At 43.3% G+C, this 27,573-nt stretch overlaps 1 protein-coding gene across 2 annotated transcripts in view; it reads right to left on the bottom strand.

The window, feature by feature from the left end:
• The window catches only part of itfg1 (integrin alpha FG-GAP repeat containing 1), a 169,690-nt gene that overhangs the window by 35,929 nt on the left and 106,188 nt on the right, over positions 1 to 27,573 (bottom strand). For both annotated transcript variants that reach the window (XR_014568920.1, XM_083759155.1), the window contains exons 11-14: positions 19,527 to 19,680; positions 18,382 to 18,490; positions 3,137 to 3,180; positions 129 to 207 (exon numbers count right to left, since the gene is read on the bottom strand). Coding sequence is in view for 1 of the 2 variants with exons in the window: in XM_083759155.1 (XP_083615281.1) it covers positions 129 to 207; positions 3,137 to 3,180; positions 18,382 to 18,490; positions 19,527 to 19,680 (386 nt within the window). In the remaining variant the exon portion in view is untranslated. The remainder of the gene's footprint in view (positions 1 to 128; positions 208 to 3,136; positions 3,181 to 18,381; positions 18,491 to 19,526; positions 19,681 to 27,573) is intronic.

The raw sequence follows: 27,573 nt of genomic DNA, 5'->3' as shown, positions 1-27,573 counted from the left end.
TTCATGTTTTGTTCCATCGCATTAATTACACCAATTAATGCAAACGAGGAGGAGAAGGTTAAAGATCAAAGGTTTAAAGGTTGGAGAGAAATAGCATGGGGTGCGTGCGTGTGTGTGTGGTCCCTTACCTGAGGCATTCTTCAGGTAACCGTTGGAGTCCACCGTGGTGTACATGACATATGGACCAGGCTGGTTCACACCAAATGGCTGTGGAACATAGCAACTTGTTCAAAACATGAAACAGGCATGCTATTTTCGAGGCGAAACCCTGCACTCTTTAGCTACTGAAGATGTACAACATGAATTTCTAAACAAATTATTTCAAGGCAATTCAGGATTGTTGGGAAACAGGCAATTCTCCTGAATGCTACCTTCAGGAAAGGGCAGGGGCTCAAGCCCCCTTTGATGTCTGTGTGTGTACGAGCCTGAAAGTGATATTTTAAAAAGCACTTGCAGACGGTGTGAGTGCACAGCTGTAGAGTCTATAGTGCTGTGCCTCCCGGCTGCTGCAGTGCATTTTCCAAATGGGAACAAACTGAACACTCCCAATTTACCTAACAACAAGAAAGCACTCAGGGCTCAGATTTACTAAGACTTTTAGCTGCTCATTTTGGATACATTAAGACTAGAAAGCTGCATGGCATTCATCAGGACAGTCACGCCAACCATTTCGTTGCTGTTCGTTGCAGAAACCTCTTACCGGTATGTTTGTTTCCCTTTATTGTAAATGAATACCCTCCGTCATACATCGTATACATTGAATCCTGAAAAGTCATAGTTTTGTACATACGCAGTTTCCACCAGACAGCAACCATTTACAACACCTGTGTGTCATCATAAAAGTGCACCTCTCTCTATTTTAGAGGAAGGAGATGGCAGAAATAAACCAAGAAGAGATAATGTGTGTGTGGTTGATTAAAGCATTCCACCAGATTTACTAACGCGCAATGTGCCAGAGCAGGTGCACATTAGCATAGCCATTCAACACAGCAGTGTTTTTTTCTACCTTTTTGAGCCCAAGGCTCAAAAAGATGGGTTAAGTCAGAATCTCAAGTAACACCTTTATTCATAGCGTAGCTTATTTTCAGCAGAGCAGAGCACTTAGAGCACTATTGATTTTGATTGCAAATTTTGATTTAGTTTGTCTTTAGATTTTCTGTAGTCATATTTTAGTCACCTGAACTGTTTCACCTTTAGTGTAGTTTTAGTTGACTAAATATAGTCAAAAATGTATTTTTGCAGTCCTTGATGGTTGCATGCAGAAAATAGGCGATCTACAACCTCACAATGTGGCGCAGCTTGAACTGCCTGACACGTATTAATGCAAGTGCATTGCTATGCCACATTTTGTTTTTTACATGTGCTGTAGGCTTATATCTGCACTATTTTACTCTTGCACAGGTCTTTACTGTAACATCACAACTCTATGCTTGCTTATACATTCAATTTGCAATTTAAGGGAAGTTGTATTTATACAACGCAGTTTCAGGAGAAGATACCACCTTCCGCTCACCTTCCGCTCACCTTAACCACTCCTCCCTCCTTATCAACCATTCCTCCCTCCTTATCAAACTCACCTGCCTTTCATTATCCCATGGCCAATCCCAGTCACATGCAATCACCACAGTACAAATACACCTGGGCGCCGTCACCTACCTGTTCTTACTACCTACGTGGTCTCGAACAATCCCTCCATCCACCCCTACCACCTCCATCTCCTCAGTCTCCCCCTCATACACTTCTCTCCTTCTCTTCCAGGAACCCGGGGCAGTTCCGGAGCAGAGACGCGCGCATCCACGGCGTCCACTCCGGAGACTACTCCCCCACCCTGAGTCTCACCCTACCTTAGTTTCCCCATTCTCCTCCTCCTTCCCTTTATCATTCAATAAAAACTGTTAAACTTGAGCAGAAGGTGTGGTCCTATACTATCATGGTTGGGCAGGGCTGATGTTAGTAGCTTGGTTGGACGGCAGGCGTTTTGTACTTTTCAAGTACACCCTGGACTCACTTTCTCCAATGCATGTAGTAAAATAACTCTGGAAGAGTATTATATGCGTTCGCTTCCCGCGTTTGCGCGTCTTACTTGTCGTAGTAAATGCGAGTAGAGTAGAGCCTCTACATCTGACCTCAAACCTCAGCTCAGTGGGCTTGTGGTTAGAGTGTCCGCCCTGAGACTGGGAGGTCGGGGTTCGATCCCCGGCCGGGTCATACCAAAGACTCTAAAAATGGGACCCAGTGCCTCCCTGCTTGACACTCAGCATCAAGGGTTGGATTGGGGGTGGGAAGTGAGGACGCTGGCGTCGACTGTTCGCCGCTTCACCTCCCAATGTATGAATGAATGAACCATTGTAAGCGCTTTGAGTAGGCACGTAGTGCATAGAAAAGCCTGATACCTGTTCATTCAAATTTCAAACTCTAGATAGGCCTGCCACCAAGTTATTAGTGCAGCCGTGCCCGGCAGCCGGCAGAGACTAGAGTTCTCAACAGGCACAGATTCAGGGCCCGGCCCTACCTGGGCCCTTATACCCTGTACACTCAAGGGAATGTCCCTACCACCCTTAGATCTCCATATACTGTATGGAGCTGACCTGTTCTGACATTCCATATGTTGATCTGACCTCATCAAACCCTGTACACTCAAGACATGCTCCTTATATGGCCAGTAGAGACTTCATTCCATGTTGATCTGACCCACCATGCCAAAGCGCCAGCACTCGGCCAGCAGTCTGCGTGCGCGCAACCTCGCCCTTTAGTGCGAGGTCGCTTCTCGCCCTCAGGCGTCTTACTGGTAGTTTTAATGTGCAGATTATTATTTTCATAGTATATTGCTTAAACCGATGCTAGGTTTACTCGTGATCCTAGTTCACAGAGGTACTACCCTGTCTCTCTGCATTTGATGTACATGTGTTTACATTGCTTATTGTAAGTCTCTCTGGATTAGAGCGCCTGCTACAGTAAATGCCTAAATTGTAAGTGTAAATTGTAGCCCATATGACCTACTTAAGGACAGAGAGTGTGCACGTAAGAATCCGCACATACGCCCACCTACTGTACCCTTGAGGGCTGCATCTTTGTGTGGGGAACAACATCACAGCATGACACATACATGGAAGTGGCACACTGACAGAGCGCTTACCTTGACTTGTTCTGGGCAGTCGTTGGAGCACAGCCCACTGAGCACTGAGGAGAGGAGAGGAGAGGAGAGGAGAGGAGAGGAGAGGAGAGGAGAGGAGAGGAGAGGAGAGGAGAGGAGAGGAGAGGAGAGGAGAGGAGAGGAGAGGAGAGGAGAGGAGAGGAGAGGAGAGGAGAGGAGAGGAGAGGAGAGGAGAGGAGAGGAGAGGAGAGGAGTTAATATTGATCATTGTGTCACTGTTCCATTATTTTCAGTGAAACCCCACATGCAGGTCAGAATCATTTCACACTCACACTAATAAAACCTTCCTTAACCCATTTTGGACTGAGGTCGATTAAAAAAAGGCTTCTAAATCCTAACATCTTTCTGAAAAACCTATGTTTCTATGTCAGCGGTGCTCAACCTTTTTCATGTCAAGGATCCCCAGAATTGTCTCTATTGGGCCATGGACAGAAATATGTAGTTCCAGGGACCCCCCAGAAGCAAATATTTTAGTTAAAAATGTTCGCTCTGAAAATAGCAGACCTACAAGCTCATAGCGCGCCACTCATAGCCCGCTATGAGCTTGTAGATCTGCTATTTTTCAATAGCTAAAGTATAACGGAACGCTTAAAACACCAAAAGGGGTTCCCGCCCAAAATAGGTTAACAATGACTGTATTAGTTCCGCAGGCTGGCAGCACCAACACAAACAAATGCATCTCATTTGACTATTCATGAGGATTCTCAGCTCACACATATTTTTCTTCTCCCACAATGCTAACTAACATCTCCTGGGGCTTCCAGAAACACAAAGATAAACAAATTGGTAGAAACGATGGAACACAGACAATAAATGGGATTACTATAATATAAGCTAGTGTTTGTGTGTGTGTGTGTGTGTGTGTGTGTGTGTGTGTGTGTGTGTGTGTGTGTGTGTGTGTGTACTTGTTTTTACTACACTTGAGAAATGTCCCCACAAGTATAGTAGAAATATAGTAAAAAAAACAATTCTTGATCCTCGCAAGACAAATAAATGGTTATTTTATTGTTAAAAATGTGGGGAGGTAGACTTACAATTAGGAAATTACACCTTACAATTCAGGTTGGATTCAGGATTAGGATTAGGTATTTTGATGTTTCGGTGTTAAAGTTAAGAGTAATACCTGATTTATGTACTTAGTTCTGCTATAATTTTGGTCTTTCTCTGCTATCTTGAGCTATTTCCAATGCCGTTCTAAAATGTTGACGTCTTCACAAGTATAGTAATATAATACACAATATACAATAATTAATACAATGTGTGTGTGTGTGTGTGTGTTCTCATCTTACACACAATCTTATAATGCACATCCTGAGCGAGCGCAGACAAAATCTAGTGAATTGCGTCATTGCCAGTCATTACTATAGCGGTGTACTTTATTAGCATGCTAATAGGGTGTAAGGGTTGCCTTCATTTGGCCCCGATAGCTCGTTAATTAGCTCCGCTCCAATAGGAGCTCACTGCACCGCGTATCAGCGGCCAAACAAACAGAACGCACAAACACAATCAGACAACAGGACACAATTAAGACACAGCTGTGTGTAAACGGCTGTGTGGGCAGACACGGATGGAATGTGAGAATTATGAGATCATGATTCCAGTGGTGGAAAAAGTACTCACATGTTTTACTTAAGTAAAAGCATCGATACTGCAATATAGAAATACTCGGTTACAAGTAAAAGCCTGGAATTACAAAAGTGGTATCAAAATGTAGCCTAAAGTAGTCATTATGCAGAAGGCCACATTTCACAAGTTTTCAAATGTATAAAATCTTTGATAATAGCAGATCTACAAGCTCACAATGCGCCGCATTGCGCCGCATGGTGAGCTTGTTGATCGGCTATTTTCAAATGGCCGAAATGTACATACAGTAGGGCTGAAGTGGTTACTGTATGTTTTGTAATAAGAATCAAAATCTACAAAGAAAGTTTTAAAAATATTGTAGTGGAGTAAAAGTATAATATTTGCCTCTGAGATATAGTGGAGTAGAACTAAAAGTAATGGAAACTGGAAATTCTCAAGTAAAGTACAAATACTGGTACCTCAAAACTTGTACTTAACTCATTTATTGCGGCTAGCGGTTAGCATAAATCCCAGTTCCAGGGGCCACCATACGCGTTCACTTTAAGAGTCAGAGTTTGCTCGCCCCCCCACACACACTCACTACACACACACTCACTACACACACTCGCTACACATACTTGAGTATCATTGGCACTAGCACTAACACACTGTTAACTTTCATCAGAAGCGTTCACATGGCGGGAGCGTCCCGCGGTACAAAGGCACAAATAAAAAATCTGAAATTTGGATGGCAGTACCTGGGATATGACGTCCCCTAGCGCCGGGGTCTGTATATACTGTATACAGACATGGGAAAGTGCAGTACTTAAGTAAATGTACTTAGTTATTTTTCCACCACTGTTTGCCGAGCGCCACAAGCAATGGCTGCTCACTGCATAATGCATAAGACACACTTCACGTGTGTGCAAATATACAGTGACAAAAAGAACACCCCGAGGAGTGGCTGGGGAACAAATTATTATCCCACTGTGTGTATAGCACATTACACTGCTTATCATTGTACCTCTCATACGGTATCACACATGCTGGAGACTTTAGAAAAAAAGTGTGGTAATTTGTATTGGCTGTAGCCAAAGCTATTGGGATCTTTGCACAGTGCAGGGACAAGGGGATAGTGTGTGTGTGTGTGTGTGTGTGTGTGTGTGTGTGTGTGTGTGTGTGTGTGTGTGTGTGTGTGTGTGTGTGTGTGTGTGTGTGTGTGTGCGCGTGCGTGTGTGGAGAATTGGGTATATTTAATCAGTGTATTGAAAGACTCAGTGCTTGCTTGCACTGTGTCGAGACATCCATGATATGAAGTTCAATGAAGCGCAAAGCGAGAGAGAGCCTGTATGAACGCAGATGTCCTTCACAACTCACTGGGCAATGCCATCGCTCCAGGAACTAGATGAGTCTGTGTGTGTGTGTGCTAGGCTGGAGTGTTTGAGAGAGAGAGAGAGAGAGAGAGAGAGAGAGAGAGAGAGAGAGAGAGAGAGAGAGAGAGAGAGAGAGAGAGAGAGAGAGAGATCCCTAGAAACCCTTCGTTTGGGTTAACGTTGATCTGTTGTCAAATATTATACAACAGAACCATGAAGATGTATGCTAAAGGTGGTACAAGTGACACTTAATGTTAAATGTATTTTAATTGTTAAATATCTCTATATTGTGATAGTAATCATTGCAATAAAGCAGGGGTCTTCAATGTTAATCAGGTCAAGGACCCCTTAATACCTGAGATAGAGATGAAGCAGGTCAACACTTTCAACTGATTTTGACCCAGTGACCAACCTGGGGACCACCACTATTATGTCAGGTGGGTCCAAACTATGTCTTGCTTGTGGGGATATTTGGTCCTCACAACTATAGTACAAGAACACGCACACACACACACACACACACACACACACACACACACACACACACACACACACACACACACACACACACACACACACACACACACACACACACACACACACACACACACACACACACACACACACACACACACACACAGTCACTGTAGCCTATTTTCCAGTGTGGTATTAAGACTGATGGTGGCTCTCTCACAGGACTGACCCACTCAAGTGTGGGATGAACTGGCCCCCTCTACTTTCTCTCTCTGTGTGTACGCGCACGCACACACTCACACAAGTGTTGGTGCACTATTCCGCAAGCGGGCGTGTTAAACATCCACAAAACAGAGATCATGAAATCTCCACCCCGTGCTCAACAGTGGTAACATCGGTTCAGCTATATCGGCTTATCATGATAAAATGGCACAACTTTGTTTCTACTCAGTCTGTGTCTCATAGGAGGGCTGTGGGCAGTTCAGAAACCCGTCCACCAGTGACATCGTCGATGGGGAATCCAAGTTAATAGAAACGGCAGGCTTTCTAGTCCTGAAAAGTTGCAATGCGAAAATGGAAGCCATCGTTCTCACGATAATAAAAATCTAAACATTTTTGAAAAAAATATTGTTTAAAAAACTGAACTGCCCACAGCCCTCCTATGAGACACAGACTGAGTAGATACTGTACCTATTATAGGTCCCACAACTGGTAGGACACGCAGTAGGACCATGTCCCACACGCAGTAGGACCATGTCCCACAACTGGTAGGACCACCTGCTAGGACCATGTCCCACAACTGGTAGGACCACCTGCTAGGACCATGTCCCACAACTGGTGGGACCACCTGCTAGGACCATGTCCCACAACTGGTAGGACCACCTGCTAGGACCATGTCCCACAACTGGTAGGACCATGTCCCACACACACAGTAGGACCATGTCCCACACCTGGTAGGGCCACCTGGTAGGACCATGTCCCACACATGGGCATTGTCTGTGTCAGACTCCGTCAGATCAAGGCAGTGTTGATTTTGACAGCACATTTATTTTTATTTTTAGTCATAGTCGTTTGAATAAAATGTAATTTAGTTTTAGTCATATGTTAGTCATGTGAACTGTTTTACTGTCAGGCTAGCATTAGTCACCTAGTAAATACACAACTTTAGTCAACTAAAATGTGTTTTGGTGGGCCTTGGTGGTGTTGTAATAGCTGATTTTACATTTGGTTGCATGCTGAAAATAGATCTCTTCTCCACCATAACATTTTAGTTTAGTCTAGTTTTCATTTGATGATGAAATTGTCTAGATTTAGTCATCAATGATCATAGCTTAGTTTTTATTTAGTTTCCGTCAGTGAAAAAAAGGTAGTCAACAAACATGTTTCGTCATCGCTTTCTAGTCGACAAAATAGAAACTGCATAGAGGCAACTCTGGTGGGTCGATCACGTCATCCGGATGTCTGGCTGCCGATTGCCCCGGCAAGTGCTTTATGGACAGATCTGGTCAGCCAGCAGGTCCAAAGAACAGCTAAAACAGACCCTAACGAGGTGCAACATCAACCCCGATAACCTGGAGTCAGCCGCAGATAATCGACCACTCTGGCGTTCTTTAGTCTATGCCACGAAGGGGTCACACACCTCGAGGAGAAGGGGTGACTCACACCTCTAAGGAGATGTGGTTCCACAATCTATGGTTTCAAAGACATCCACAGTGGCATCATTTTGGACAACGATGGGCTGCCAAGGAGGTGTGTCTGTGTGTGTGTGTGTGTGTGTGTGAGTGTGTGTGTGAGAGAGAGAGAGAGGGGCGGACAGACACAGACAGAGAGAGAGTGTGTGTATGCCTGGCAAAGGAATGAGTGAAAAAATACATTTATTTTGGGGTCACACACACTGAGTCTGATTCACTTTAAAAAAGAGATTAGGTTTACAATGTAGGGTTTAAACTAGACTTAAACCTAATCTCTAGTTTAAATGTGTGCGCGTGTGTGCTCATGCATGCGTGTGGGTGTGGGCGTGTGAATGTGTGTGTGGGGGGTGTTCAAGCTTGTACTGTATGCTATAGGTCACATTAGTGTGAATGCACCAGTAGAGTGGCAAGGGTGAATCGATCCCATACACATGCATGCACACGCGCGCGCACACACACACACACACACACACACACACACACACACACACACACACACACACACACACACACACACACACACACACACACACACACACACACACACACACACACAGAAACAAGGAAAGAAGCAGTCACATGCACAGTTTTGACACCAGGTCAATATCTCAGCAGTTCGGGGTCAATAAAGCTAAAGGGGGAGAGGGGCACACTACAACAGAGGCTTCTGACAGAAAGGAGGTGAAGCAACGCTACCTACTGCAGAACATGTAATTAATTGTGTGTGTGTGTGTGTGTGTGTGTGTGTGTGTGTGTGTGTGGGAGGGGCCTTAGGACTCCTGTGTTACCGTTTGACAGGTATACCGCCCATGTGCAATTGGAAAATCAGTCAAATTGAAAAAGGAGTGGTCATTTTCTTTGATGCTGCAGGCCGGCCCACTCCCTTCCTCCCTCTCTCCCTTCCTCCCTCTCTCCCTCCCTCCCTCTCTCCCTCCGGACTGTTCTTCAACCTGCGAGCGCACCGTCCACGGTCGGCTAAATAAGTCGGCAAATGCCGGCGGCAAAATCAGAATAAACAGTCAAACAGCCGTTTAAGCGTGGCACATTGTGAGTTTGTAGCTCTGCTATTGTCAAAGTTTACATATATATATATTGTGGTGTCTCACTAGTCAATCTCCGCCCAATAAGCAAGCGCCGCTCTGGAGAGAGAGGGAGGCAGAGAGAGGCGTGGACCAGCCAGGCGCTGGGACAGGTTGTCGAGCACAGGTACATCCCTAATCACCTGCTAGGCCAACTCAGTGAACCTGCGCTCATCAACCCACTTGAGAGCATCAGTATAAAAGGAAAAACTCTTTGGCTGCGTTAGAATTCATTCCCTATGCCCCATATAGGGCACTACTATGGGGTTCCGCCATTTAGTTTTAGTGTCTGAATGTGTAGTGAGCATTTTTGCACCCTAATGTAGTGGACTGAAGTATCCCACAATGCATCGGGAATTGTAGGGACCATCCGATGGTCATCCGAGCAATGACCATGCGAGCAATCTTTCTTCATACTCTCACCTATGGTCATGAAGTGTGGGTCATGACCGAAAGAATAAGGTCGCGAATACAAGCGGTCAAAATGAGTTTTCTTCAACGGGTGGCTGGCATCTCCCTTAGAGATAGGGTGAGAAGTTCAGTCACACGAGAGAGACTCGGAGTAGAACCGCAGCTTCTTCGCCTGGAAAGGAGCCAGCTGAGGTGGTTCGGGCATCTGGTTAGGATGCCTCTCGGGCGCCTCCCTAGGGAGGTCCTCGAAGCACATCCCACTGGGAGGAGACCCCGGGGCAGACCAAGGCACAGTTGGAGGAAACACATCGACTCACTGGCCTTGGAACGTCTCGGAATCCCCCAGGAGGAAGTCACTAATGTTGCTCTGGAGAGGGAAGTCTGGAGCACTCTGGTGGAGCTGTTGTCCCCGAGACCCGACTATGATTATGACAGGCAATTCCAGTCAAAAAACACTTTGTTTGAAATAGACACTCATGCTTTCTAAGGTGTGATTTGGGGTCCTAAGGATGAATACAAAATGAATATCAACATCTTAAAAAAAGAAGAAAAGTTGAATTGTGGGTTTGAGCTCACATACCCTTTTGATGTAAATCAAAAGGGGGAGTAACTACCCGTCAGTGGCTGGGAGGAGGAGTAGGACTAAGGCCCTATACGTCCTCTCAAAAGTTCAATAAGCATCAATATTCAATAAATGCCTTTGTGAATAGGCAAAGAGTTGTGTATCAGTCGCCACAATATATATATAGCCTATATATATTTATTTTTAAATGTTCTATATTTCTATTTTGTTCTTTAAAAAGGTTTCAAAATAATACATAAAGGGAATATTTTGCTCGCAACCCATCAAAACTGGTTGAAGTGACGCAGAAGTGGGTCCCGACCCTGTGTTTGGGCAACGCTGTCGTAGGGTTATGCCAGGGTATCACAAACATCAGACTATGGGGGCACAGTAGCACCTCAGTGAAGGCAGAGCCCTCTTTGATGGGGGATTTGTACAACCTTTGTGGTGCTTTGATGCCAAAGCTATGCTGGTAGCCAGGCAGTTGCTGCTGTCACTGAGGACTGAAGTCCAGCACTGTTTCAGGGGGAAACTTGCACACCAACTGTCACATAGCTGTTGGGTATGAAAATAATAAGAAAAAGGTTCTGAGTATGAATCAGAATCAGCTGTACTGTCAAATCACAGTTTTACATGTAAAAAGGTTTGTGAAATATGTATTTGTGCACAGTTCCCATTATGGAAAAACAAAGAAATGGAAGAAGAGAGAGGGGGCTGATAAAGGAAAGAAGGAAAGGAAAGAAAGTTTCAGTGCTTTTGCCATAAAAAGTGCAGGTTCTTCTGTGTGGGTCTTAGATATTTACAAGCTACAAAAAGATGGTGAAGGTTAGGAAAGCTGTGGATCCTGATCATATTCCAGAGTGATGAAGACCATCTGGCACCAACCTTCACCTCAAACCTAATTGTCATCTATCCGTGACCTGCTTTATTGTACACTTCTGTTCCAAAACACACCTCATGATTGGAAGAATACTTTAAACTATATCGACTGAAAACATTTATGAACACGTTTACTAAGTGTAAAGTTCAACCCAAAACCCATTAACTTTAATGGAATGAAAATGCTTCTGCAACCAGCAGGAGGGGAAATAGTGACGTATATGCCATTAATGAGAACTGCAGTGTTTTCATTACTTCTACACTGGCTTCATTTTCAAGATTCAAAGCTCTGTATTGATGAAGTGCCAGGAGAAATTTGTCAAAGATCTGATCTGCTCAATCACAAGATTCACAACCCAGCTCTACTCTCTTGATTCCTCTAGGTCTAGGAGTACAGATCACGCCATCACACAAATACAGTAGGCCACGCCACTATCTCCCTCCCTGGGGCAGTGGTTAAGTCTTGTGTTTATTGATTACAAGTTACAACTCAGCTTTCAACACTGTAGTCCCTGGTAGACTGGTGGTGGTCGACTGTGCTCAGGAGCCTGGAGCTGAGCTCTCAACTCTGCTGCACACAGCTGTATACAAAGCTCTCTGACAGACAGGCGGTGAAGGTCGGCAACCTGCACGTCCATGTGGATTCAAATCTCACAACTTAAAAACATTGTCAGGCCAAGTCCCAATCTGTGATTTATGAAACAGCATGACGGGAGCCCCCTTACAAATGACTGCACTGTCGGTGCAACATAACTATAGAGGAGATGTTAGTGCAGATGGTTGGTGCAAAAGGTGAAAATCACTTCAGACTCAATCAGACGCTCGTGCACACACACACACACACACACACACACACACACACACACACACACACACACACACACACACACACACAGGTGGCGGACAGTACTTTCTGTGTGCTGAAATCTATTTAAACTGGGGCACTTGGAAGCTTTTTCAGGCGAGCGCCTTGGCATTTTCAGCTGTGAGTCAGGGCGTACTGCTACTTACTCAGTGTTGTCAAAATGGTCAAACCCTCTCCATGGCCAATAAATTAATAGATTTGGGATTTAGATTATATTGATAAATTGCTTCTTGTGAATCATGGCCCTAATGCCCAAAACAAATTAAGAATATGTAATCTTTTTAAAATAGGCGATCTATAATCCCGCAATGTGTCACATCGCAGTGGTTAGTGTGTTTTGTAATAATAATCAAAATCTACAAAGTTACTAGTATAAACTAAAGTTTTCATATAATTGTAGTGGCGTAAAAGTACAATATTTAATTTATTTGCCTCTGAGATGTAGTGGAGTAGAAGCAGCTAGAAGTATTGAAAATTTGTATTTACCGGTAATTATAGTATTTGAGTAAATACACTTAGTTTAGTTACTTTCCACCACAATAAATGAAAAGGTGTTTGAGAATCAATGCTCTAACTAATTGATAACAAAGTGAAACAACAGATTATGGATACATCTAGGTGTTCGGTATCCCTTCTATTCCAGGGAGGTGAGGGGGAAGTGTTTTCACGCTGCCTGGTCTTGTCTATTCATCGTCTGCTGGTTCTTCAGTAGACGGTGAACGGCAGACATATGAAGGAAATGCAAAGCTGAAGAAACACCCCTAGAAATATTCACTGGCGACAATGAAATGTGAGGAAGTGTTTGGGTGGGCTGGCTGCCAAAGTCTGTGTTGACAGAGTGGTGTGTGTGTGTGTGTGTGTGTGTGTGTGTGTGTGTGTGTGTGTGTGCGTGCGTGCGTGCGTGCGTGCGTGCGTGCGTGCGTGTGTGCGAGCTCAAAACAAAACCAAGATGTTAAGGACAGAGGACAGAGGAGGTGTCCTAGAAACATATATACATACAGATGCACGCACACACATTCGTATTACTTGCAGAAAAACTGAGTGGACTCAAGAGTATTACTATTAATATTAGGGTGTGTGTGTGTGTGTGTGTGTGTGTGTGTGTGTGTGTGTGTGTGTGCATATGTGCACGTACGTGCACGTGTTTGTGTGCGTGCATTGTTCCGTAGGCAGAGCAGTAATTGCGTCTCCAGTTTTTATATAAATGGAACAAACGCCTGCTTCGGCATGACGTCTTGAGAAAGTAATTATTCCAACACAGTAACATTGTGTTTACTAATGAAAATGCCCCCATTCCCCCCATCTCAACAAGTTGTTTCTGTGCCTGCTAATGAGCAGCTCAGCCCCGCAGCCTAGCTACTGTATTTACACAGCTTCTCAAATGTAATGTGCACTAGTCTTGTGAATGATGCATCTTCAGAAAAATACATGTATGCATAGGGTTAGGATCATTGATAAGCTAGATGGCTTACCTGCGCTCTGGCCAATGGAGCTACCTGGTGTATAAAGTTAAACATTTGTACACTCTCACTCTCCGAGTTAAATGGACACTGGGGATTTTACAGTGTAGATTGGGGTCAGAGCGAGAAAGATTGTATCAAAAAATGGGGGTCCGTTGTACTGTACGTGGTATATGTTCAATGAGAGCACTGAATGCATTGCAATTTGAATATAACTGCCTCAGTTTGGGGTATTTACATGCCATAATTATACTCTTCCAAGTTCCAAATGCACATTTCATTTAAACATTTCAAGGTCTATTTCCTAGACCATGGAATCAAGGGCTGATAACGCCACTCCACAAAAGTGGAGACAAATATGACCCAAATAACTACCGTGGGATTTGTGTAAACAGCAACCTCGGAAAGATCCTCTGCATGATCCTCAACCACAGAATTCTAAATTTCCTCACAGAAAGCAATGTCCTGAGCAAATCACAAATTGGCTTTCTACCAAAATATCGCACAACAGTCCACATTTACACTCTCAACACCCTAATTGACAACCAAATAAACAAAAACAAAAGCAAATTATTCTCCTGCTTTGTCGACTTCAGAAAAGCATTCGATTCAATTTGGCATGAGGGCCTGATGTACAAACTGTTGGAAAGTGGCATTGGGGGGAAAACCTATGACATCATAAAATCAATGTACACTAACAACAAATGTGCAGTTAAAATAGGCGAAAAGCACACAGCCTTTTTCCCCCAAAACCGAGGAGTCAGACAGGGATGCAGCCTGAGTCCAACACTCTTCATACATATATATCAACGAATTAGCAAAAACGTTAGAACAGTCTACAGCGCCAGGCATCCTCTTGGCAAACACAGAAATCAAATGCTTACTTTACGCAGATGACCTGCTGCTGCTGTCCCCAACCAAGGAAGGACTACAGCAGCAACTTGATCTCCTACACAAATTCTCCCAGACATGGGCCCTGACAGTGAACCTAACTAAGACTAAAATCATGATATTTCAAAAAAGGCCCAGCCGCCAAAACCACCAATTTTTCCTAAATACAACCCCACTAGAACAAACAAAAAACTATACCTACCTTGGCCTAAACATCAGCAGCACAGGGAACTACAACCAAGCTGTAAAGGACCTGAGAGACAAGGCAAGAAGGGCATTCTATGCCATCAAAAGAAACAACAAAATAGACATCCCAATTAAAACCTGGCTTAAAGGCCCAGGCCGTAGCGTAACGGTCTGGGCACCGGACTGGTGATCCAGTCGCGGTGTGCCGCGGGTTCGACTCCCGGACCCGACACGGCCTTTACCGCATGTCATCCCCCCCATCTCTCTCCCGTTTCCTGTCAGCCTACTATCTGTCCCTTAAAAAATCAATAAAAAGGCGTAAGCCGCAAAAAAAAATATCTAAAAAAAAAAAAAAAAAAATGGCTTAAAATACTGGACTCTGTGATAGAACCAATTTCCCTCTATGGTTGCGAGATCTGGGGACCTTTAGCAAACCATGACCTTGAAAAATGGGATAAACACCAAACCGAGACCCTACACACAGAACTCTGCAAATCCATTCTCCGTACCCAGCGGAAAACACCAAATAATGCATGCAGGGCAGAATTAGGACGATACCCACTCATAATCAAAATAAAAAAGAGAGCACTTAAGTTCTACAACCACCTAAAAGAAAGTGACCTAGATGCACTCCATAACAAGGCACTCACACACAGTGAAACTCTAGAGAGATGCCCCCTCAGCCACCTGGCCCTGGAACTCCGGGCACAAACACAAACAGAGCCACGAGATAGAAAACCCATTGGACTAAACCAAATTATAAAACAGCAAAAGGAAAACTATCTGACACATTGGAAAGAAGCAACACAAAAGCAGAGTAAACTAGAATGCTATCTGGCCATAAACAGAGAATACACAGTGGCAGAATACCTGAGCACCGTGACCGACCCAGAACAAAGAAAAATCTTAACTAGGTACAGACTCAGTGAGCACAGTCTCGCGATCGAGAAAGGCCGTCATAGGCAGACGTGTATCCCGAGAGAAGACAGACTATGCACCCACTGCACACAAAATGAAGTGGAAACCGAGCTACACTTCCTAACCATCTGTCCATTGTACCAAGACATCAGAGACACATACTTCCCACTGATTACAACCACACACAGAGATTTTGAAAACATGACCAATGACAAAAAAATCCCATATCTGCTGGGCGAAGTACAACAATGTGCAAACACAGCAGCAAGATTTGTGAGTTGCTGTGATAGGAGAAGGATATCAAATGGAACACAACCACCCTAAAGACTAAGCATTGTGTATATTCCTGCACTATACCTGCATCGAGTGACCTGGGTACATAGAATTTGATCTATTGAAGATTCTGACCTTCAAATGTACATAATTTTTGTATTGATTGTATTGCTGTATTGTTGTATTGTTCTTTCTGCTTTGGCAATGTAAACGTATGTTTTCTCATGCCAATAAAGCCCTTTGAATTGTGAATTGTGTTGACAGAAGTGAAGATAGAGAGAGCTACAATAGGAGTCGACTTCAAAGGCAACAGAGTGGGCGCTACATGGTTATGACATGTTAAAGACATTAGTGTGACACGGCACACTGCAGAGGTCTTCTATAGATAGCCTGAGGGCGGGTCATTCATGCTTAAGACAGAATAATTGGACCGTTCGAGGCTAGGAGAAGAAAGATGCAAATTATACCATCTTAAAATCCAATGGTGGTCCACTTTAACTCAATAGCCAAGGGGGGAACAGCGTGCACAGTGTGTGTGTGTGTGTGTGTGTGTGTGTGTGTGTGTGTGTGTGTGTGTGTGTAAAAGAGAGGGGTATTTCTGGAATCTGAAATGAGGAGAGGGAGATACAAAAAGCATTGGGGAAATGAGGTGAGATGTGAGCAGTTATTTTCCCAATATACTAATAAAGTAAATAAAGTTTTTGTTATCTGTGCTTAAATTATTATTTTTGTATCCTACTGTTTATATCATATGTCTGTATGTATGTTTGTTTTTGTATGTCTGTACTAAATTATTAATGATATTTTTTATATTATTTTGATGATGACGATAACTGGGGGGAGGGATGGGGTGAGGGAGAAAAAAATGGTATGTTCAAACTGTACTACATTGTTGAAACCTATTACCAATAAACATATATAAAAAATAAAAATAAAAAAGTAAATAAACACGTTTCCCCTTTAGTTATTGCTCTTGAGGTATTTACAGTATATTATTACAGTATACAGTATATTGATCGTTAAACAATTAAGAACTATAGCTTCAGAATAAGGGGAAATCCAAGTCAGTGCAGAAGCAACACAGTTAAAAACAACAACAAATCAAAAAAGGGGGCAGTTCCAGGTGTCCCCAGCTAAATGTCTTAAAGGTATTATGACATTATTTATAACATAATTTTAACAACATTAACCCTTTTACTGCTGCCATTTATTGAGAAATTAGGACCTAATTCATGCCAGCATTTTTTTAATTTGAGCTCTTATTTTGAAAAGCCACATTTTGCCTCAACCGGAAGTGAGCTTATCCCTGCCAGCTTTACGTTGCCAAGACAACCTTTGTTTACATGATCGAATCATGCCGGTACATTTTAGCACTCCACAACGTCGGCTCGTGCCGTCAAAGAAACGCTGTTTTGACCAAAAATGACATCTGGGACAAGGAATAGGAGATACAGGCGATTGAAAGAAACGGATAGAATGGATTCTTATGGCGACGGTGAATTAATATGAACGATCCAGTGCAGTGCTAACAACACTGCTAGCTAACCGGCTAACGTGAGTAGCATTATGGCTTGATCAATCATATGCACTATAAAAGTGCAATTGCCGAAGGGCTTCGGCAATGGCAGCAAGCGTTAATATCAAATTAATGCTTCAATTGCCGAAGGGCTTCGGCAATGGCAGGAAGACGGTTAAAAGTCTTGGCCATGGTCCTTCAAACGTGTCTAAAAAGTTTGAACACTCAACTCCACTCCAGTATTTCTTGCCAGGAGTTTTTGTGTATGTGTAATCTGCATCCTGAGAAGGCATGGAAAAACACATTATTTTAGCCTGTAGATGTCGGTAATTCCCCCTTTCCTGTCAACCCAAGATGCGCTTCTTTGACAACTTGGTAGGAACGTCACCGTCAAAAATAAAAGAGTCATCTAGGCCAGTTGGTATCCAGTGTAAGGACTTGTGTTGATTGACACAGCCAACAACAGAGCAGATTGATTTTTCTCTAGAAGCCATTATTAGTAAGTATTACAAAGAAACAAAGTCGCGGTCACAATGAGGAAGCGGAGAGGAGAGTAGAGGGGCGGAGGAGAGGGTAGGCCGTCCAACCCGATGAGACATTTTTGCATAATTATTCACAAAAGTCCAGAAAGCAGAGAATACACTGAATGTTCAAACTTCGGGTTTTTTTGGTGACATTGAAGTCAAGAAAAGCCAAAAAATCTACAAAAATGTGTTTTAAATGTCACAATCCCTTTAATATAGCATCACAATAAATTTAACCACTTAATCCATTCATACGTTGGACTGTACTGTACTGTACTGTACTGTACTGCACTGTACTGTACTGTACTGTACTGTACTGTACTGTACTGTACTGTCTAACTATTATCATCCACAGTTATTGTATTGAGTTGTGCTTGAAATGTACTGTAATACTCCAATCTGTTAATAAATTCTTCAATCAATCAATGCTCAAGGACACGTCGACCATGAATCCATGAAAGACGACGGGGATCGAACCGGATCAAAAGCAGATCAAACTGACACCGTTGTCACAGGCTAAAGGAAAGCGAATGGATAGCCAATAGGAATTGAAGTCTCTTACCGATCACTTTGACGAAGTAGGCGTCGGCTTCAAAGTTGTTCTTCAAGGCGTGGATCTTCTGCTCAGGTTCACCGTCCACCTGACTCAGCACCAGCATGTCCAGTATGCCCTGCACAACCACACACACACACGAATGCACGCACGCACACCCACACACACACAAAGACACTGTGACACCGTGGCACATGATCCCTGTGAATAATGCAGGTATTTATCAGATGCTCTTATCCAACGCGATGTAATCACATACATAAAATGCAGAGAGACAGTGTAGTGCTTCAGTAACTAGGATCAGAAGAGCCTGGGATCAGTTTAAACAATATACTATCAAAATGATGATTTGTGAATTGATTGAACCTGAACCTCACATCTGTGTAAATAAATATCAAAATCACAACTAACATTGTGGTTAATGACAAGAAGTTAATGACCAAGGTATGCCTGTGAAATGCCACATCTACAGTAGGTCAGTCGCAAGCCTCAATGGAGGAAGAAGGTGGCAGGAGGAGGTATGGGGAGATTGAAGTGCTAAGGTCTGAGGTGGAATCTAAAGAGGTGAGTCTTCAGATTACGGCATAAAATTGGGAGTGAGACTGCAGTTCTGACTGCAATTGGGGGGTTTGTCCCACATTTTGGGAGCCAGGAGGGAGAAGAGTCTGGGACGTGTCGACTTTACACAAAATGTTTGTGAATCCATGCTCATGCTCTACACTGTAGAGCATGGATTCCCAAACATTTCACCCCCAGAACCCAAAATAATGCTGCCAATGCTGCCTAACCCCGGAGACTTTTATGTACATAAACGTGCACATGTGGTGCACATTTGTCACACACATTAAGCCTAGGGCTACTGTATGTAGTGGTTTTGTAACATTTATTATTATTGTTAATATTGTTATTGTTAGATTGTTGGATCTTGTGTCAGGTGCCATGCCTTTACACACATCAGGGTTAATGTCTAGCTGGTTTCCTAATTCCTCGTTAAACTAGTTTGTAGCATTGATTTTTACTTGTACTCGACCTGCATAGGGTTCATACCATTTACGCTCTGCAGAGCATGTACTAAACACCTACTGTAAATTGTCAACATTTTTTGCCTTCCAAGAGCAAAAATGACCTTGACATTAAAAAAAAAAGAGACTCACATCCTCATAAATGTCAAAGAAGGTTGCCACGGTCGCGTGTGGAATGGAGCCCAGATCCGATTGGTCCCAGTGGATCCGAAACGTTCTGCCCGCATCATGGCAGCTTACGTTGTTACAAGGCACGTTCTCCAGGAGGAAGGCCTGCTGCTGCCCACTAGATGGAGATAGAGAGACAGAGAGAAACACGACATTTGAGATCCGGTGTCATCGTCCTGCCGCGTTGCCGTGGACATTTTAGTCAAAATTATATTTTTGCCAGGTGCTTGAAAAGCATCCTGGCCTACATTCACTACTACCTCTATGACCGTAGTAGACACTTTTTCATGATTGGCTGCCTCGTCTCTAGGATGCCTCTAAGCCATTCAGAGACTTACCTAAAAAACCCATAGTCTGAACGGCATAAAACCCATACTCTGAACGCAACGTGAAGGTGTGAGCTGAGGCAGAGGCTGCCGCACACAAACTGATTACACTGTAGATGTTCATAAACAAGACTTTTCTGAACTCGTTATGACTCGTCATGATAATGTTACCAGAAACACACAAAGCCAGCCCTGAATGTATACTAGCGCAGTGGTTCCCAAACTTCTCATGCAAACCAGGTCAAGAGAGACCCCCTGGGTTCTTTGAAGTTGAAGGTGGTCCAAATGGACCATTGCATGTGTGGAACTCATGAGTGTCATACAGTGTCATACATATTCTGAAGAAAGGCTGGAGACTGACTGATTCAGCAAGGTCTTGAGAACATTAATACAATGTTATGTAAAGACAGAATCTAAACTCTTCCACCGACAAGGACTTGCCACATTTGTCCACACATTGATGCCTACATAATGATTAGGGCTGTCACAATCGTGACATTTTGATGATTAATTGTCATACTAATTCATATTTGCAACCAACAATTTAATTGTGTTTTTGGCCTTGAACATTAGAACATAAAAATGTGCATTGTATTTCTGTTTGCCTTTTAGGCTTCGTAAACAAACATTGCACAGGGCAGCTTAAGCCTTTGGCCAGCGGGATTATAACTGTTTAGACGCCATGCCCGAGATAACGGGATTAATCTACCTTTGTCCAGGTCGCCACGCCCGAGATTACGAGATTTGATTAATTGGAGTTAATCGAGCTAGTAGACCTCGTTGGGCCTCTGCAGAGCCGGGGATCGAAGGCCGCCTCCTCTTCGAGTCACAGGTGAACATGGATCAAGTTGTTTCTAGAGTGGGATTTGACTTTGATATCTGGGCAAAAACACACGACCGGCAGGCATTTTCAGAATGAAATGTACCGGTATATATAGATACACTGTATTTAATATGATATACTGTCTTTATACAATAATATACTCTAATATATATATACAATTTGTCCAGACCAGACCAGGTGGAATTCATCCTCATTACACATTGCTGCTGCTGCCCATTTGTTATACTTTTTCATTTGAGCTTTTTTCCTCTGAGTAAAGACTGGCGATTGCGCGCTCTCTCTCCCTCTCTCTCTCTCTCTCTCTGTTCATCTTGTTCAGCCTCTATTTGTCATTTCATCCTCAGGGGACCCTGTCTCTCTCTCTCGGTCTGGTTGTCTGTGGAGACACTTCTTCCCTGTTCCCATCTTCAGAGCCTCTCAGGGTTTTGGCAACCTCAAAAAGAGGCATGTGCTCTAAAAATAGAATCGGTGTGAAAGTGTAGTCTGCTTTCCTTTGCAGCCCCCCCACACACACACACACACACACACACACACACACACACACACACACACACACACGATTGAATCAGTATATCTGTGAGGACATCAACATTTTAGGATGCCATCAATAGCCATCAAAATATAGCAGTAGTTGGACAATAGAGTATGCACATGCATCACTTCTAGACTGAGTGGCAAGACATTGAGCAGCATTGGAGTTTATATATAACCCATTACTCTAAGTCTAAAATTATTGTTTAACCTCTTGTGAGGACCAGGAAAAGTATCCTCACAATGTCTATTCCTTAAAATGGGATCAGTAGAGAGAAGAAAACACGTTACCCTACATACTGTACAAGAGGTACACAAGATTGAGCGATTATACAAAGATAAAACTGTTTCTCAATGAGGTTTCATCAATGACCCCCAGGGGTCATTTATGCAGGTTCCAGGGGGTCCCCAGCAACATTTTTAATATAGCATCAACATGAATGAAAAATAGCCGATTTACAAGGTCACAACAATGTGACATGTTGTGATCTTGTAGATCAGATATAAAAAACGTTTTCTAAGAGCTGAGCACCTATAAGAAGATCCAATTGATAAATAAAATAAATATACTGCGCATTTTATATTCAATACAAATATTGTACCCATTCAAGAGTTGTGCTGACTGAAAGTGGTTTATGACGATACTATTCAATGCTTTATACAAAGTAAGCAGTAAGCCGTTAAGGCAAAGATACCAATCGGCGGTTTTGCCATTTAGCTCAAATCAACTAAAATGTTATTTATATAGCACATTTAACATGACCAGGTCAACCAACAGGTAGCCTGAGCTAACGTATTAGGTTTCTGGTCTAGAGGGGCGGGTCGCGGCTGAGATTTGCGCACGCCCTGATTGGATCTCATCGATCTGTCCGTCACCCCCGGCCCCTCCTCTCCCCCCTAGTGCAGCACTACGTCACATCATTTGGAGCGACGCCCACCCGGAAGGGTTGACTCCCACTTTTAGACCAGAGCGGCCAATGCGTTCCTCCAGGCTTTCAATGTTTGCACCAACAAAAATGAAAGCCTGGTACCGAGGCTAACCAACAGGTTGACCAGGTAAAAAAAAAAAAAGAAAGAGCAAACACTGGAATATAAACAGACATTAGGCAGACAAAAATATAATAAGGACAAACAAACATTAGCACTAGTGAGGGAAGACAGGGCTACCTCTGCTGTAACTGAAGGCCAAAGAGCAGACGTTCTTATTCGGTGTGATTTACAAAGATAAACCGGTCAGAGGTTGTGTTGTTTGCTACAACACAACGCTAGGAGTTGCTTAGCAATGCAGCAGCCTCATAGCCTTCCTTAAAAAATGTGCGGATGTCCTTCACAAGTGCAAATATGTTAACATGTCTCTGCCATAATGCACATCTTAATACCACACTTTACACGCATTGGAGATGGAGGCAGGTTATTTGCACACAGATGAGAGATATGCAGACATGCAAAACACACACTTATTCAGACTTCGCAAGCGCGCGCACACACGCGCACACACACACACACACACACACACACACACACACACACACACACACACACACACACACACACACACACACACACACACACACACACACACACACACACACACACACACACACACACACACACACACACACAGTATGTACAGTACAGTATGTACGGAGGCACAGTGACAGCACTCCTATGTTTTATTCAAATTCTGATGAATGTAGATATACACAACTCATAGCCAAATGCACACTCCCACTGGGTAATAGACATCGATTTTCCAGAAATTACCATCTCACTTATTCTGGTTTACTGGAGCAGAGCAGAGGAGAGGAGAGGAGAGAGGAGGAGGAAGAGAGGAGGAGGAGGAAGAGAGGAGAGGTCATGGAACCCAGAGATGGGATCTTAGCTTACTGCATGGTTCAAGCTGTCAGCATGACAGAAGATGTATTTAAAGTGGTGGATTAGGGAGCAGCACTTCAATTAAGATCCTACCACGGCTGATGGATGGTGGTGGGACACAAATAAAGAAAGAGAAAACGTGTGATGACAATTCCTCAACAGAGTGTTGATGAAGCGTGTGTGTGTGTGTGTGTGTGTTTATACGTGATGTACTTAAGATCAATCTAAATAATCCAGCAGCACTGTACTGTGTTAATCTCTTACTTACTCTGTGCCACAAAGCTTTCAATTACAGATGTACTATTTGGTCCGCGTGACTCAGTGCACGATCGCGAGTCAGTATGTCATGAATTATATTGTTAGGTCAAGCCCCAATCTGCGTTTCATGAAACAGTGTGAAAGGAGTCTCCCCCACCCCACCCCCCACACACTAGTGCTCTATTTACTAGACAATTATCACAATATGTAGAATTATAGGCACGTACAGGTCTAGTCATTTAAGAAAGAGGCAAAGAAATTAAATTAGCCAATATACGAACTCACGCCGGCTCGAATTGCAAGGCTTGTAAATCTGCTATTGTTACAATATTTATCTGTGGAACCGAGTAAAACAAGTTCAAATACAATTACTGTGGATGGCCGCGGCCTTAACAGGTTGAGAACCACTGCTTTAGAGAAAGACATGTTGACTGTATGGAATCCATATAAATGAAGTCAGTCGTGGCGACTGAGAAACTTGGATCCACGAGTGTTCCTATGCCATCTTAAACATCTTAAAGTCTGTTTTCTATTTGGTGCAGAGCAGCCCGGGTAGATGTGGAGCTGTGATGGGCTCACTGGTGGATGTTGAGGTCTACCTCAATCATCCAGCGGCAGAAGCAATTTGATGCCGCATTGCTGCTGTGCGCAGTGTGTCTGCGTGTGCGTCTGTGTGCCTTCTTCGACACCATGAGCTGGTGGAGATGAACTCAAGGTCAATTTAAATGTGCGTGTCCCCACTCGCCGCGCACACACACACACACACACACACACACACACACACACACACACACACACACACACACATGCCATGCTTTGTAACAGTGTCAGTGACAGACAGTCTGACTCTGTATGTAAGAGTGACAGTTCCTTTATGTGTACCAGTGAGTGTGAGCATATCTGTCAGCGTGAGCAGTACACAAGTATGTTATGATGTGTGCATACATTAGAGTGATGATGATTTCATATGGGATTCTTTAACCCATCAAAACCGGGTAGCAGATCATTTTTTGAAAGTGTGAAAATGTGTGCAAATCTTTGGATATATTTTATATATTATTTCAGCAAAAATGTTGAACTCTAATTGCTTTGCTTCTACGGGTCCCTCCCTGGAATGAAATATTTTGAGATTGGGGTCTGCGGTAAGAGTTTGGGGGTTCTTAACATGGAAAAGTCTGAGAACCACTGATAAAGCAACATACCTTTTTCGGAAAACGTTCTGAAAACCTGAGGCCACTTTACCGCTTAGTTAAAACCCTATACTTTGTTGACGGTGTCCCCCAGGGGTCTGTACTTGGTTGCTTCCCCCCCCCCCCAGACGTCTTTCCCCAAAACAATTGATCTGCAAGTTAGAAAGTAGAAACCGTTGCTGTCAGGGTACACAAACATGAGAACAAAATGACTAGTAGTGTTTGCTGCTATAACTTCTTTAAAAGTCCTTGATCTGCCATTGTTGTAAAAAAGAAAAACGTAAAGGTGTCCAGGGGAGTGAATGAAGATGTCACAACTCTCTATTTAAATGGCTTTGATTAATTCTACCTGGACCTTTTTCAATTAAGCTCAGATTTCATTAGAGATGTTGATGGAATACCCTCCCAAGACATTTCAGGCTTCTGTCGCTGTGTCGCACGCACGCACGCACGCACACACGCGCACAGTGTGTAATGTGTACATGCCTCCTCACCACTCTGATCCCCATAATGCATTGCTCCCTCCTTCCCAGATGACACAATAGTGATTCTAATAATGAACAAAATTCTGCGGTTGCCAGAAAATCTTAATGTAGCAGAAGACAACATTAACGTTCCATCACTTATATTGATCTCGACTTCCCCCCATCTCTTCTCATCTCTGTCTTATTAAATGCATATTAAGGTTGGCTCCATGCATTATAATGAGCTCGAGTCGTAAGGCATTTATAACAGTAATTATGAATGTTCAAAATTATGCATGACAATTTATGACAAGGTTTGATAAATATTACGAGTGCTGGTCATAAAGCGTTATAAGTTCAGGGGAACAGCACATTATAACTACCATCAGTTATAAAGTGACGTTGTTAGGCCTATAAGTTGTTTTGCACAATTAGATATTTATAATTTATAGAAGGCTTAAAAGTCCATTACAACATAATTATAAATGCAATTATAACACATTACAGACCTGACCTTAATATACAAACCTTAATATACTGTCTTAACAAAGAACCTTACAAGTTCATCCCCTGCCCCCCATCAGTCTGCCCCCATCTCTCCTCTCCTTCACCCAGGCCACAGCTCGGCTGCACATGTACACAGAGCCCCATGCCTGCACGCCCACAAGCATATGCCCTCCCTCCCCCACACACACAGCCTCCGTAGGCAAACTCAGCAGGTGATGACATCTGAGAGAGACGTGGAACGAACAAATCAGGGCAAAATTGACAGCAGCGGGGAGAAGCACGTAGCCACAGACAAGAGGATGAAAGGTGAGTGAACAGAAGAGTAGATGAAGTGACAGAGAGACTCCCATGGGCTGTGCTAGCTACTGGTCACGGACAGACGCTGAGAAACTACACAATCACAGCCAAAGTACAGTTGGTTTTCTTTGTGATACCGATACATAGGAACTTATACTATAGAAATAGAGGAATGGAAGCGCTGCAGGGATCGGTTAGTGGCTCTTAGATGGGTGCTCTTTGGTGATACAGGTAAAACCATATAGACAAAAGGTATCCTTCCTCCAAGTTGTACTGCTTGTCAAGGCGTAAATTGCAGACTTGGAAATAAAATAATCCAAGGGACTCAGTCTTTGGTGAAAAATGTAATAGTTGATTTGATGATGAGCAAGGCAAATAAATAACAGGACCTACAGTATATGCGTTTCGACCAAAAGGTCTTCGTCAGGGTCTATCTCTACTCTATACTACAATAGTTTCGTTTATCCCATTTTGGGCGGGAACCCCTTTTGGTGTTAGCATTATGTAATGCTTTAGCTATTTTTGACATAGAACAACTGACATAGAAACATAGCTTTTTCAGAAAACTATCAGGATGTAGAAGACATTTTTAGAATCTGATCTCAGGTCAAAATGGGTCAAAATAACCAAAAATAGCCAATTCCTCAAGCCCTTAATGCGTCGCAGACGAAGACTAGGCTATGTCTTCTATGGAATCCAAATGACTGAAATCAGTCGTGGCAACTGAGAACTTGAATCCATGTAAGCTGGAACGCAATTGACTGAATGATCATTAAAATAAACATGTTCTAAAAATGCACGCGGCCATGCAGGCCAACCCATCTGACCACTCAACACGGCAGCAAACAGCAACAAGAAAACGATCTGCATGAAGAGGCAGGAAATAAAATGTGGATCATGTCGCAGAGCAGAGTGGTTTCAAGCTGCAACCTGCCACGATGCCTTTGTGTTCCTGTCTGTGTGTGTGTGAGTGGCCTGGCCTGCCTGCTGGGATCTTAATAGAAAACACTTCAACCTCAGCTCTCCTACTTCATGTGCTGATTTGATACCTCTAGACATGCACACATTGCACTGATACATTAGATCAATACTTCTCAAACTTTTTCAATTTCATGGAACACCACAACTCTTAGAGTGTACACAAGGAACCAAATAGACCCGTCTAAGGGTCCATTTGGATCCATTTGCACACTCTCAGAGTTACACCCAAGTTTATTATTTTTCAAAAAAGAAATTCACATTCTGCGGATTCCCTATCCTGGTTCCAGCCCATAGACACCACCCACCAACTGCTTCTTGCTTCAGAGTCTGATAATTAGGCTACGGATTCCCATTTGAAAAGATTGCGTGACAGGTACCCCTATATATCAAAAATATTGAAGGTTGTTGTTGTGAGCTTGTAGATCTACTATTTTCTAAATTTGATGCTATATTAAATTATGTCAGTCAGTCAAGTCAGTCTGTCCACATTGGTACCAAACAGAAAAACTCAAAAGCAACTGGCGGGATTGTCATGGAAACTGGGATCCCTACAGGATGACTCCCCTACTGAATTAAACTGGGATCCCTACAGGATGACTCCCCTACTGAATTAAACTGGGATCCCTACAGGATGACTCTCCTACCGAATTAAACTGGGATCCCTACAGGATGACTCCCCTACCGAATTAAACTGGGATCCCTACAGGATGACTCCCCTACCCAATTAAACTGGGATCC

This window comes from Protomyctophum parallelum, assembly GCF_964188405.1.
Source record: "Protomyctophum parallelum genome assembly, chromosome: 2".
Lineage (NCBI taxonomy): Eukaryota > Metazoa > Chordata > Actinopteri > Myctophiformes > Myctophidae > Protomyctophum > Protomyctophum parallelum.
Note: the sequence above shows the minus strand (reverse complement) of the source record. Positions and strands in the feature narration are given on the sequence as shown.